The sequence below is a fragment of the Eumetopias jubatus genome, unplaced genomic scaffold (genome assembly GCF_037043125.1).
Source record: "Eumetopias jubatus isolate StellerSeaLion01/CBP00866 unplaced genomic scaffold, mEumJub1_p1.0 scaffold_17, whole genome shotgun sequence".
Classification (NCBI taxonomy): domain Eukaryota; kingdom Metazoa; phylum Chordata; class Mammalia; order Carnivora; family Otariidae; genus Eumetopias; species Eumetopias jubatus.
This window is the reverse complement of record NW_028274823.1, coordinates 58,212,961-58,227,595: the sequence shown is the minus strand read 5'-3', so window position 1 is coordinate 58,227,595 and position 14,635 is coordinate 58,212,961. Positions and strand designations below refer to the sequence as shown.

The following is a 14,635-nucleotide window of genomic DNA, read 5'->3' as shown; positions in this document are numbered from 1 at the left end:
GGGTGTGGAGGATTGCAACTAAGAAGGTAGGTTCTCAGTAAAACCCTGAAGGAAGTGAAGGGGTAGGCCATGTATATCTGGGGGACGGGCATTCCTGGCAAAGAGAACAGCAAGTGCAAAGGCCCTGAGGTAGGAATTGCCCTTGTGTGTTTGAGAAACAGCACAGAGGCCAATGTGGCTGGAGCAGAGTGAGCATGGGGGAGAAATAGTAGCAGATTAAGTCAGGGAGGTCCCGGGTACCCTGAAGGCCATGGTCAGGACTTTGGTATTCCCATGAGTGACGAGGAGTCAAATGAAGGGTTTTGGTAGCTGACTGGCAGATCTGACTTAGGCTTTACCAGGGTCCCTCTAACTGCTGTGGGGGGTGGGGCAGAGGTGGACCTAGGGAGTCTGGTTAGGAGCTAGCGCAGCGGCCCGTGTCAGGTCAGGCTCTCAGGGAAGCAGGCTCTGAGATTCTGGTTAGCGAGCAAGATCTGCAGGAGGAGTCAGGCAGCTGGGTATCCAGGACAGCCTGTGATGGAGTTCCAGACTGGGTCCAACAGCCTGAGAACCAGGAGAACGAATGGTGTTGTTCCTGTCTGAAGGCTGGCAGGCTCAAGAGCCAGGAAGGGCCAGTGCTTCAACTCAGGTCTGCAGTTAGACGGGCAGGAAGAATTTCCTGTTCCTTGGGGGAGAGGCAGCCCTATTGTTCTATTCAGGCCTTCAGGTGATGGGACGAGGCCCACCCACAGTAGGGAGAGCAATCTGCTTTACTCAGTCTACTGATTTAAATGTTAATCTCATTGAAAGACACCCTCACAGAAACACCCAGAATAATGTTTGAGTATCTGGGCACCCCAAGGCCCAGCTAAGTTGACACATAAAATAATAACCACATGTGACAATCACCACAAGGGACTGACAGCTAAGGCTCCTCCTGATTGGGCTCCCACAGTTGCAGGGCTTCTGGAAAGCTCCTCCCGGCGTCCACCACACCAGCTGGGAGAAGACAGAGGCTTAGTGGAGGTAGAAGAACTTGGTCCAATTCTGGCTTTGTTTTCCCTATAAGCCAACAGGATTTGCTGACAGATCAGATGTGGGAGATGAGGGAAAGAGAAATCAAGGAGGACTCCCAGGTTTTGGCCCGAGTCATAAGAAAAGACGGGGCTGCCATTGCCTGAGAGGGGAGGACAGCAGAGGGCAGGTCTGCGGAGCCTGTGTGATTTTCCAGCAGGGAGGTCAAAGAGGCACTTGGATATAGGGGGGCTGGAGTCTGGGGGAGAAGTCCAGGCCGGGCGTATAAACGTGGATGCCCCCCGCAGAGAAGTGGACCATGAAGCCAGCATCTGGATGGGAGCACTGAGGTGGGTTATCTCTGGTCTCCCACTGCAAAACCACCGTGGGTTCTCCTTGTGCCTCCCACCATGGTTTTGTCTAAATAGAAAAGAGGGTGTTTCCTGCCTTCATAGAATCTGCGTATGAACTTGTGTATGAATCTATTTATTGTCACTATTTCATTTAGCCACAGATCTGAATGAACACACAGAAAATACATAGAAGAAAAAAAGGAAATTTTTAAAAATCAGAAACTAGAGCCTTGTGCTTGGTGCTTTAGAGCTTCCTGGCAGCCAGAGGAAAAGGGGAGACGTGGTCTGTTACATGGTGACCGTTCAACAGAAGAAGGCCAACCAGTTCCTCAGGGCAAGTCACTTTCCCCCCTAGCTCTCAGCTTTAAAGGGAATGTCTTCTACCCAGCCTCCTACAGAGGATTTGAAGCAACAGAGTTCATACAGGCTTGTGAAATTTGGTTACACTGATGTCCCCAAGATTTGTTGGTGGGGAGGGCAGTTTGCCACTCCATTAAATGGCCTCCAGAGCTGTGCCTGTTGAGCTCTTGTGTCCAATTTGTATAGCTCTCCACTCTCTCATTTTTGGCTACCCTTTGGGGGCCTGTCCCTCCAGGCCTCTCTCTTCACCTTCCCACTCGCTTCTCAGGCCTCAGATAACCCAGCTCATCAGTCCTGGGCCAGAGTGAGAGGACGCACCCGTGAAGAACCCTTGTGAACTTTGCTGTGTTGTCTTTGGGCTGCTCAGGAGTCCCCTTCCTGACCTTGACCCTGTGCCACATGGAAGAGACTGCAGAGCAGCTCTTGGGGCCTGTGAACCTTCAGCAGAGCCTCTGGAGAATATCGGTTCTGTGGGCAAACCCAGGCAGGCTTTACCTTTGGAAAGACCGCGGAGACCTCTTATCCCCCCTCCTTGGAGGGGGCTCTCCCGGCAGGGGAAGCCCAGTCCGGAGGAGGGGTCTGGGCCTGACGGCAGGGCCCTGCCTCCAGGGCTGGAAGCACAGTGCCAAGTGGTTGCTCTTGTCACCTTCTCTACCATATCAATTACTTACTGTGCTCATTGAGTGTCTCCCTTTCTAGAATATAAATTCCATGAAGGCCAAGACTTTCCTTGGTTCTTCTACTTCCCCAGCATCTAGAACAGTGGTTGGTACATAATGGGTGCCCAGTTAATATTTGTTCAGTGAATGAAAGAAAGAACAGACATGTAGGGTAGAAAACACCGTTCCCCTCATTCTATCACGCACCTGCTTTCCGGGCCTGACCCTCTCCACGAGGGCTGTGCGCACAGCCTAGAAGAGCCACAAAAGCTGAGCGACGTTAAGTGGATGCTGGATGGATTTGGGTCTGAGGGCACCTGGGGTACAGTCTAGACTAAGGGAGGTGATTTTGCCTGCAAACCAGGTCCTGATATCTGAGAGGAGGCCTTAGGTGCAACCCAGTCTTGTGGAAGGAGAGCAGACAGCCTTCCTCGCCTTCTAGGGGCTGGGATCCTGTCCAAAGTCATTCCAGCCAGCGCCCCTGGGTTCTTCCATGTGTCCAGCCCTGAGATAAGCCCCTGATGGGTATATCTCGCTTTATGTTCAAAACAGCCCCATGACGTGGGGTCACTGAGCACCACTGCTTTATGGAAGAGACCGAGGAACCTATGCATTCATTCATTCATGCATGCATGCATTCAACAAATACTTATCTAGGGCCCCCATGTTCAGTCCCGTGACAGCACACCTAAGACTGGCCACAGAGCTCCTGGCGAGCAGAGCAGGATCTGGACCAGCCACGTGCTGCCAGAGGCCGTGCTGGCCACTGTGTGGCACCTGCCTGGCTGCCAGCACCCGGGGCCCCCTGACCCCACACAGCGGCTTCCAGTCACATGGATGGGGCCGGGGCCTCTCGCTTCCTCTCACTTTGCAGGAGGAGGAGACCGCCCGAGGGGCCTGGGCAGTGAGGGTGCGAGCCCCTGCCCACCCTCTGACTTAGGTCTGCTGGGAAGGGATGGGATGGCGCCCGGGGCCAACCACAGCTCTCCCTGCGCCTGGGGGGATTGGCAGCCCAGAGCTCCTGAGAGCAGCTCCCTTCCTGGGCCGGCACTTGTGTGGCCCTTCGCTTGGTGGAATGGCAGTCTGCAGGGGCAGGGACGTGTGGTCGGAGGCCCTGGCCCGGTCCTCAGGTAAAGCGCAGCTGGCCGGGGCCTGGCTGTGGTCTGGGGTTTTCCGTGGTCAGAGCGAGCGGAGCGAGAACGGCCTGGGCCCCACCTCCGAGACCTTGCACCACCCTATCAGCAGAGCCGTGGCTGTGGGGCGGCTGCAGCAGGGAGCCCGGGAAGGCACGCTTTTCTTGGGGGTCCTGGGCTGCTGGTGGTGGAGGGCTCCTCCCACCCAAACCTCACAGAACCAGCCTTCCCGTCGGTCCTCCTGGGCACTTCTGGAGTGGGGCAGTGGCGCAGGTGAGGAAGGGAGGTTAAGATGCAGACCCCAGCCAGACTGCCCGCGTGGGAGTCTCAGCTCCATCCATACAGACGGTGCTACTCTGTGCCTCAATGCTTCGGTCAGGGAAAAGGGGAGAATAACAGTCCTTCATAGTAAGCGCGATGGATGTGACAGCTAACACACGTTTCTGTTTCAGACGGAAGTGGTCAACACCATGTGCGGCTACAGAACTATTGACAAGGAGGTAATGTCTTTGCAATCTCTTTCCTTGAGAAAGGTTGCTCTTCCTGTCCCATCCCCAGAGTGATGGGAAGGGTTCTTGGCGGGGGTGTGGGCTCTTGGCTCGGAACAGGAGTCGGGGACTGCCAGGGTTTTCCACCTGTGCCCAGACATGGAAGGACTCAGGGAGCCAAGAATCCCCCAGGCCGGCAGAGCCTGCCTGCTTGTGTTTGCTGAGCACCTACTGTGGGCTTGTCCGTGGGAGGCCACCGAGCCCTTGCCCTTAGCTCCCACCCCCGCATGCCCGTGTGCCCAGCCGTGCTCAGCACCAGCCTTGCAACTCCGCTGGGCTAAGAGTGACACTGCGGTGGTGCTGAGAAGGGAGCCAAAAATCATGACAACTTGAGATGCCTGTGAGTGGTGGTTCTCAAAGTGAGGTCCCTGGACCGGCAGGAACAGCAGCCCCGGGGAACTTGTTAGAAACGCACATATAGAAATACAGGTGCTTCTGACACACATTTCAGTTGGAGAGTGATGGACTCGCAGAGGTTCTCAAGCCATCAGACCCAATGGCCAGGTTTTATAATAATCATCTGGTAATGGCCTAGTTAGTATCTCGAAATGAAATTCACAGATAACATAATCTACCTACACGCCTAATTTCAGAACAAGTGACGGATCTGAGATAATAGGAGAAATAGAACAATTTACAAGCAGATAGCATATTTCACATGCAAATGCTCAGGCATTAGATACAGCAGAAGACGCAACAAAGCAATCAGGTGTTTGCCCCCAGGGGCAGCTGACCCGTGGGAGGGGGAGTTGTGCTCCAAACGGGAATCCCATGGGCATTATTTTTGCCGTGGACGTGGTCTTTAAAAATGGTGGGCAATTCTTTTTTTTTTTTTTAAAGATTTTATTTATTTATTTGAGAGAGAATGAGAGATAGAGAGCACGAGAGGGAAGAGGGTCAGAGGGAGAAGCAGACTCCCTGCCGAGCAGGGAGCCCGATATGGGACTCGATCCCGGGACTCCAGGATCATGACCTGAGCCGAAGGCAGTCGCTTAACCAACTGAGCCACCCAGGCGCCCCTGGTGGGCAATTCTTGATAAAATTCCAAACAAAATACAATATAATCATTCTTGAATTTACATCTTTAGTAGTATTTCTGCAAAATTACGTACAGTATATATATGTGTGTGTGTGTGTGTGTGTGTGTGCGTGCGTGCGTGCGTGCGCGCGCGCGCTGTGTATCTGCGCATAGCAAAACCACACAGAAAACACTTTGGTTTTTATGAGTCCTGGGAGTTGGCCTTTTGGGTAATTCTGGATGGGTTTTCAGCCGTCTAGATGCCCCGGGGGACTTCTGAGAGGCAGGTAGACAGGGTAGTTGTTTGTGAGTAGGATTGCCCTTAGCTCTGCAGCCCCTCAGTCCCCAAACCTAACTGCCGTGACAACCAGAAGTGCCACCACAATGTCCTCAGTGCTCTCTAGGGAACACTACCACCCACGGAGACCCAGTGGTCTAGAGCCATGCTCCAAATTGCATGTGAGAAACTGAGGCTCAGAGAGGATGAGGGACTTGCCTGGACCTCGAGTGAGCAGCAGAGTTGGGGCTGGGGCTCTGCCAGGCGAGGGGTCAGCCAGTCTCCTCCCTGTGCAGCGCCTCAGCGTGCAGGATGTCATCTATGTGCGGGGCTGCACCAACGCTGTGCTCATCTGGTTCATGGACAACTACACCATCATGGCGGGCCTCCTGCTGGGCATCCTGCTCCCCCAGGTGGGCTGTCCTCATCCCCCCCGGCCCCGTCTCCCAGGGAAGGGAGCTGGAAGTGGAATGGTGGGCAAGGTGTCAGTTCAGAGAATGTGGCTTGGTGATTACAGAAGGCAGAAAAGGTACAAAACGGGTGGGGTGAAGAAGGCTCTCGTACCATCAATCTGGGCTCACCCTTGGAGGGCTAGAGGGCCGGAAGGAGAGGGCAAATGGCAAGAACCTTGCTTGTAAACTTCTTCCAAGTGCTTTACAGGCACAGCCGTCTGCAATCCTGGGAGGTAGATACTATTAGCATGCCCATTTTACAGAGGAGGAAACTGAGGCTTGGCAAGGTTAAGTGACTTGCCCGAGGTCCCCTCGATAGTGAGCGGCATAGCTGGGCTGGAGACAGGAGTCCCAGAATGGAGGGGCCTCTGCTGATGGGGCACAGAGAGGGTCTCTGGGATTTCCTGAGGGGTAGAGAAGGGCCCGGGCTGGGGGCTGCCAGAGAGAGCCACCCGGATCCCCAGCAGGCTCTCACCCACCCTGCCCTTGCTCCTCAGTTCCTGGGGGTGCTGCTGACATTCCTGTACATCACCCGGGTGGAGGACATCATCATGGAGCACTCTGTCACTGACGGACTCTTGGGGCCCGGCGCCAAGCCCAGCGTGGAGGCAGCAGGCACAGGGTGCTGCATGTGTTACCCCAATTAGCGCCCCCGTCTGGACCGTGCCGGGAGCGCACCGCTCAGGCCACAGCACGGTGGCTGCACAGGACTGCGGATCCTCTCCCCACACTTGGCACTGACCAAAACCCTGGCTGTGTTTGCTCTGGTGGCCTGTCCAGGCCTCCCTCGGCCACCGTCCCTCTGGGGAGCGGAGCCCCTCCCCAGCTCTGGGGTCCTGTGCCTGCCCACCCTCCTCAGCGTGGGGAACAAGGGCGCCCCTTCTCTAGGCCCGCGCCGCCGCGGAAGGCGCTGCTCAGGGCTCAGCTTAGGGCCCATTTCATTTCTGGCAATGCCATGGCCTGTGGTGTTTATGCCCCTTTGAGGGCAATTTTGTAGTAATTCGTAAGCGAGGACGGAGGAGACCATGTGTGCCTTGTGGGGGCTGGGGTGTGTAGCCCCCACGGCCCCGGAGTCCCTCAGCCACGCCCCAGAGGCCAGATTGGGCTCATTTCACAGCCTCAAGGGACCTTGAGCCCTCGCCAAGGCTGCTGCTTTGCTGACCCCGTTTTCTACGTGATTTTGTAACATTCATTTTGTACACGGTTAACAGGAGTTTCTGACTAATCAAAGCTGGGTGTTTACCCACACACCCCATTCTTGCCCTTCCAAGCCAGTTTATTAATCAAACAATAAAGATGTGATTTTTTTTTTTTAATTTTTTTGTGTGTATTTCATTTGTGCTGTTTGGGTCAGGAGGGGTTGGAGAAGTCCGCTGCTTGGGCCGGGAAGCCCCTGATTGGTGCAAGGATTGAAGGAGGCACCCTGGGGCCAAGATCTGGGATGGTTTGGGACCCGGCAGCCCAGGAGGATGGGCAGCTGGCTGGAGGCTGCCTGCTCCGGATTTGGAATGGCCGCTCCCATTCTTTGGTGTTGCTTTTGACAGAAATGGCTTTTCCCAATTGTGCTTGTGGGCTGGGCCTGGAGCCTCCCCTGCCTGTCCTTGCTGCTAGGGATTCACCTGTGGGAAATCTCTGGAAGAGGCAGAGATGGCCACACCTATTTTACACACTGGGAAACTGAGGCAAAGCCACCAATGGCAAGAGGCTCCTCCTCCGGGAAGTGGGGCAGATGGGAACTAGGAAAGTCAGGGGTCTGGGAAGGAGCTGTGCCCACAAACTCACCCGCAGCTTTGGAACCTGGGAGGCTCGATCCTCCAACACCGACAGCGGGTGTTCCTGGTTCTGGGGACGGGGAGGAAGAATGCTCAACGCCCAGCAAAGGTTGGTACCCATCGCCCCCTGCTGGAGATGGCAGGACCTGCATGGGTCAGCCCACCCAAGCCTTCCCAAGACTTGGGTTCCAGATTTCTGGCGAGGTTCTGAGTAGTCAGAGCAATAGAAATAAACAGCACCAGCCCCCAGATCTGAAGAACTTAGTCTGAGGGTGTTAGGGAGCTGCCCATCACATCTAGAAGCTAAGTTGGTCGGATGCTTGGTCGGCCATGTGTAGGGGCCTGAGTTGTCTGATGGGTGTGGGAAGGGGGAGGAGAGGGGTTTGTCAAAGCACAGACTAATGTAACAACAGCAAACACATCTGAGAGCGAACTCTGTGTCGGGAGCTCATGTAAACATCTCACAGCTACCAGCTCCTTTAAGTCTCACAACCGTGTGGGGTATCACTCTTGTTATGTCCATTTTATTGATGGAGAGACTGAGGCATGTTAAGTGACTTGCCCAAAGCACCTGGCTGGCAGGTGACAAAGCCATGAGGGGTACCCAGGTGGAATCTCCCCAGTGTTCGGTCCCTCTGTCGCCTGGTGTGGACACAGGCATGCTACTGGGCGTGCAAAGCCCCGATGGCTGCTACTGCTGATGTCCCCGTGCATGGGGTGGTCACTGCAGCTGCTGCTGGGAACTCCACCTGGTCCCCGTTTTGACCTATGCACGCAAGGCCAGGTTGCACTCTGCGTCTGGCTGGTGGCCTCCTGGCTGGCTGGCTCTGGCTAATTCTCTGGGGATTCTCTCTGGGCGCAGAGTGGGGGGCAGCTGCTTTTGGGGCAGCAAGATGGCAGAAGCACGGAACAGCTTTGGGACAGCACTGAGTGTGTCTATCCGAAGTCATATGACCCTGTAACCTGAACGCCTCTGGTCACCTAGTCTTCCCTCTTTCCTCCACCTTGTGCAGACACCCCTCTACCCGACACTGCTGCTGACGTGGGGCAGGGGTCATGGGTGGGTGGTCACAGACGGCTGAGCTCCAGCCGACACTTTGCTCCTTTTCTTCCAAACCTCAGCCACTCACCTCTCTAGAAAGCAAAACGGGACACATGGGGAGGACTCTTTCAGTCCCACGGTTCGGATGCTTCTCCTGTTGCACTCTCTTGGTGCTCAGAGCCAACAACATCCTCCTGACCGCTCATCTCACAAGAATGGAAGACTGACCTTCAAGACGAATCTCTTCCCCTCACCACAGCGCATACAGAAAATGGCCCACAGTAGTCGTGGAACTGAAGGAGATGTGTAGCTTTAATTTTGGACTTTTTTGTTGTTATATAATTATAAGAAAAACAAAACAATCAAATGTATTCGGGAAGGCTGGCTTTGAATAAAAATTCCAAATACGATCTCCCCCAAACTTATTTTTTTAAGTTTATTGAGGTGTACTCAACATAAAATAAACCGCACATGTTTAAAGTGACAAACGTATCATTAAAGAAACCATCATCACAATCAAGATAATGAACATTTCCTTCACAGTAAAAAAATTTCCTTTTGCCCCTTGGGAATCCCTCTTTGCAGCCCTCCCCACCACACCCCTGAGGCAATCATGGGTCTGCTTTCCGTTTCTATACATTATTTTGTACACACTAACATTTTATATATCAGTGGATTTATACAATGTGTACTCTTCTTTGTGTTGGCCTTCTTTCACTCAACATGATTATTCTGAGGTTTGCTCATTTTGTCGCATATATCAGTGGTACATTCCTTTTTATCACTCAGCAATATTCCATTGAATGGACGTGCCATTGTTTACCCATCTACCTATTGATGGGCATTTGTGCTGCTTTCAGGTTTTTGTTGTTGTTATTACAAATAAAGCTGCTATGAACATTTGGGTACATGTCTTCATATAGACATACACTTTCATTTCTCCTGGGTAAACATCTGGGAGTGGAATAGCCGGATCATATGGTAAGTGTATTGTTTAGCTTCATAAGAAACTGCCGAAGTATTTTCCCAAGTGGTTGCATGATTTTATACCTCCACCAGCTGTGTGGAGTCCCAGTTCCTCCATGTCCTGGCCAATATTTGTTGTGGGTGTGTGGTGATACCTCATGGTAGTTTTAGTTTGCATTTCCTCAATAATTAATCATGTTGAATATCTTTTCATGGGCATATTCACCAACCACTAACTTCTTTGAAGTATCTGTTCAAATCTTTCTTTAAAAATTGTATTGTTTGTTTTCTTATTGAGAATTCTTTCTATATTCTAGATACAAGTTCTTTAGCAGATAGATGATTTGCAAGTATTTTCTCCCCATCTATGGTTTATCTTTGCATCCTCTGAACAGTGTTTTTCAAAAAGCAGAAGTTTTCAACTTGATGAAATCCAATTTATCAATTTTGTTTTCTTTTGTGCATTGTGTTTTTGGTGTCACATCTAAGAAATCTTTGCCAAACCCAGGGTCACAAAGGTTTCTCTTATATTTTCTTTTAGAGGTTTTATAATGGCCCATTTAGGGCCATTTAGGTCAATGGCCCATTTTGAGTTAATTTTTTTATATGGTGTGAGGTATGGATCAAAATTCATTTATATGGTAGAAGAATATCCAGTTGCTCCAGCACCATGTGTTGAGAGACGGTCCTTTCTCCCCCAACTTGCCTTTGCACCTTTGCTGAAAGTCAGTTGTCCACATATGTGTGAGGTTGTTCTGGACTCTATTCTGTTTCATTCATTGCTGAATAGAAAGTGTGAGAATAGATGTCCTTGTCTCCATCTTATGGAGAAAACGTTCAGTCTTTCATCATTAAATATAATGTTAGATGTGAGTTTTTCATGGATGTCCTTTATCAGGTTGAGGAAGCTCTGTTGTATTTCTAGCTTACTGAGAATTTTTTTTTTTTTTTTTACCAAGAATGAATGTTGGAGTTTGTTAAATGCTTTTTCTGCTCTTTTAAAATTTCTTAACATGGTGAATTACATCAGTTGATTTTCAAATGTTAAATCAACCTTGCATTCCTCAAATAAGCTCCACTCACTTTTTAATTGTTGGGTTTGATTTGCTAACATTTTGTTTAGGATTTTTGCACCAATGTTCAGGAGGGATGTTGGGCTGTAATTTTCTTGTAATGTCTTCGTCTGGTTTTGGTATCAAAGGAATGCTGGTTTCATAGAATTTGTCAAGAAGTATTCTTTCCTTTTCAATTTTCTGGGACAGTTTGTGTGGAGTTGGTGTTATTTCTTCCTTAAAAGTTTGATAGGATTCACCAGTGAAGCTACTTGGACTTGGGGCTTTCTTTGTAGGAAGATTTTACACAATAATTCCAATTTCTTGGGGTGCTTGGCTGGCTTAGTCTGTGGAGCATGCAACTCTTCATCTCGGGGTTGTAAGCTTGAGCCCCACGTTGGGTGTAGGGAATACTTAAGAATGAAATCTTTAAAAAATAATAATTTCAATTTCTTTAAAAGATATCAGGCTATTTAGGTTCTTTTCTTTTTCTTTCTTTCTTTCTTTCTTTCTTTCTTTCTTTCTTTCTTTCTTTCTTTCTTTCTTTCTTCTTTCTCTCTCTCTCTCTTTCTTTCTTTCTCTCTTTCTTTCTCTCTTTCTTTCTTTCTCTCTTTCTTTCTTTCTTTCTTTCTTTCTTTCTTTCTTTCTTTCTTTCTTTCTTTCTTTCGAGTTTGGCAGTTTAGTCCTTCAAGAAATTTGTCCATTTCATCTAGGATATCAAAATCATTGGCATAAAATTGTTCAGAACTTTCCCTTATTATCCTTTTAATATCTGCGGAATACGTACTTATCACATTTTTCTTATTCCTGATGTTGGTAATTTGTCCTTTCTCTCTTTTCTCTAATGAGTCTGGCCAGGGATCTATCAATTTTATTGATCTTCTCAAAGAACCAGCTGGATCATTCTCATGAGTGCATAAACAAGCTATGCTTCCTATCTGGAAACAAAAAGCAAATCCCCTGATCTCAATTTCCCTATAGCCACTCCTCGATTTCTGGCCTTCCCTCCACCACAACCATTTGGAATTCCTAGTGTCCATACTCTGATTCCTTGCTTCTCATTCACTCTTTTTTTTCAGATCCGCTTATTAATTTCTTCATTCTATTAATAACTTTACTTTCCAACTGTCCTTCAAGTATAATTGATAAATAAAATTCTAATATGTTTAAAGTGTACAATGTGATGATTTGATATATACTATGAAAGGATCTCCACCATTGAGTTAATTAACACAGCCATCACCTCATTTACTTATCTTTTTTAAAAAATTGAGATATAACTGACATATAGCATTATAATAGCATTATATTCCATATGTATAGCAATACTTAACATTATTTTCAGAGGTACAAGATGATTCACTCTTTGTATATATTGCAAAATGATCAACTCAATAAATCTAGTTAACATCCATCACAACACGTAGTTACATTTTTTCTTGTAATGAGAACTTTTAAGATCTACTCTCTTAGCACCTTTCAAATATGCAATACAGTGTTATTAACTATAGTCCCAGTGCCGTACAGTACGTTGCCCGGGACTTATTTATTTTAACTGGAGTTTGTACCTTTTGACTCCCTTCACTCCTTTTGCCCACTCCCACCCTCACCTTTGTCAACCACCAGTCTGTTCTCTGTTTCTATAAATTGTTTTTTGTTTAATATTCTACATATAAGTGAGATCAGTTTTTGTCTTTCTCTGCCTTATTTCACTTAGCATAATACCCTCAAGGTCCATCTATGCTTTTGCAAGTGGCAAGCTTTCCTTTTTTTTTGGTGAATATTTTATTTTATTTTTTTAAAGTAATCTGTACACCCAACGTGGGACTGGAACTCCGGGATCAAGACTCACATGTTCTTCTGACTGAGCCAACCACGTGCCCCTCCTTCTTTTTTTATGGCTGAGTAATGTTTCATTGCGTGTGTGTGTGTGTGTGTGTGTGTGTGTATACATATACATACTCACAAACACCCACACATACCCCCAATACATATATACATACTCACAAACACATACACACATGCACACAATACAATACATATATACATACAAACACATACACATACACATATGCACACACATACATGCACACACAAACACACACAACATACATTCACACACTTACACACGCACATATACACACATATTCACACACACTTACACATATTCACATATACACACGCACATACACACATTCACACGTGCACATACACACTTACACACACTTACACACATTCACACACATACATTCACACACATACACACATATACATGCACATTCACACACACATACACATACACACATGCAAACGCATACACACATTCACATACACACACGCACGCACATACACACATTCACACCCATACACACTTACACACACCTTCACACACAGAGAGACACACACACATACGCACATACATTCACACAATGCACATACACGCACTTACACACATATACATACACATACGCACATACACATACACACACTCGCACACACATACACGCACGCACACACACAGAGACACCCAGACACACACATACACATACACGCACACACACATTCACACACACACGTACATACACATACGCACATACACTCACATAGACACACATCACACATCTACACACATACACGCACACATTCACACACGTACATACACACATACACGCACATACGCACATACACACATTCACACACACATCTACACACATATACACACACATAGACACATAGACACATACACACATATGCACATACCCGCACATACACACTTATACACACAGACACACATGCACGCACATACACACACATACGCACATAAACACATACACGCATTCACACACATACACATTCACACACATACACGCACATATACACACTCACACACACATGCACGCACATACATACACGCATTCACACACATACATACATACACACACATACACACACACATACACACACATACACACACTTATACATACATTCACATACCTGCAGCTGTCCTACATCTCAGGGAACGACCACTCCATCTCTCCAGTTGCTTAGGCCAATGGCCTTGGAGCCAGACTTGACTGCTCTAGGAATGCACCCGGCCTCTGCACTTGCTATTTCCTCCGCCTGGAGGGCTCGGCCCTCAGATGTCAGCATGGCTGGCTCTCAGTTTCATCTGGTCAAATGTCGCCTGCTTGGTGAGAGGTCCTTGGCCACCCTCGATAAAATGGCTATCTCCTTCCTTAATTCTCTGCCCCGTGCCCGGCTTTGTCTTTCTCCCAGCCCTTATCACTAGGGAACTGCTCTGTGCGTATTGGCCTTGTTTATTTCCTGTCTCTGATTGGAGTGAATGCTCCGTGAAAGTGGGGATGTTTGTGCGTTTTGTTCATTGCTTTTCTTAGCTTGGGTTCTCCTGAAAGCTGAACCGGAGACAAATCCCTCATACAGGTAATTTATTTGGGACCAGAAGTGAGGAACAAGGGAAAAAAGATAAGGAACAAGAGAAAGCTAATACAGGAATGTGTTATTGCATCTCACCGCAGTGGGGTTGGCTTGCTCCCTGAGACCCCATCAAAAGGCCTGGGAATGATCTCTCCACCCCAGGATGAAAGCAGGAAACATTTCTCCATCAGCTCCCAATATTCAAGAGTGGCCCTGCAGGGCCTAACTCCCCTGCACGTTAGATTCTGCATCCTTGAGTTCCAAGCAGGCCTTTCAGACCCTTGACCCCAGAGGAGCCCCAGGGCAGGCTGGAAGTAAGGCAGTCCTGCGCGGAATGCAGCAGAGAGGTGTCTGGTCCCCACTGTATTCCCAGGACTCAGCCCAGTGCCTGATACACAGCAGCAGCTCAGAGTGGTTGAATGAGGGGAAAGGATGAGCTGGAGAGATATACACTCCGCGAGGAGATAAACCCCAGGCAGCCCCTGCTCCCACACATTGTGTCAACCTGAAGGAAACCAAGACCAGACTAGTAAGTTGTATGCCAAGAGGCTTTGCCAGTAACCGCAGAGCTTGAC

At 48.9% G+C, this 14,635-nt stretch overlaps 1 protein-coding gene across 1 annotated transcript in view; it reads left to right on the top strand.

Moving 5' to 3' along the window:
- TSPAN15 (tetraspanin 15) overlaps positions 1–7,107 on the top strand; it is a 49,732-nt gene extending 42,625 nt beyond the window's left edge. Inside the window, exons 6-8 of the mRNA XM_028109725.2 lie at positions 3,951–3,998; positions 5,638–5,754; positions 6,291–7,107. Coding sequence (XP_027965526.1) covers positions 3,951–3,998; positions 5,638–5,754; positions 6,291–6,440 — 315 coding nt within the window. The 3' untranslated portion in view covers positions 6,441–7,107. The remainder of the gene's footprint in view (positions 1–3,950; positions 3,999–5,637; positions 5,755–6,290) is intronic.
- Positions 7,108–14,635: the final 7,528 nt, after the last annotated feature.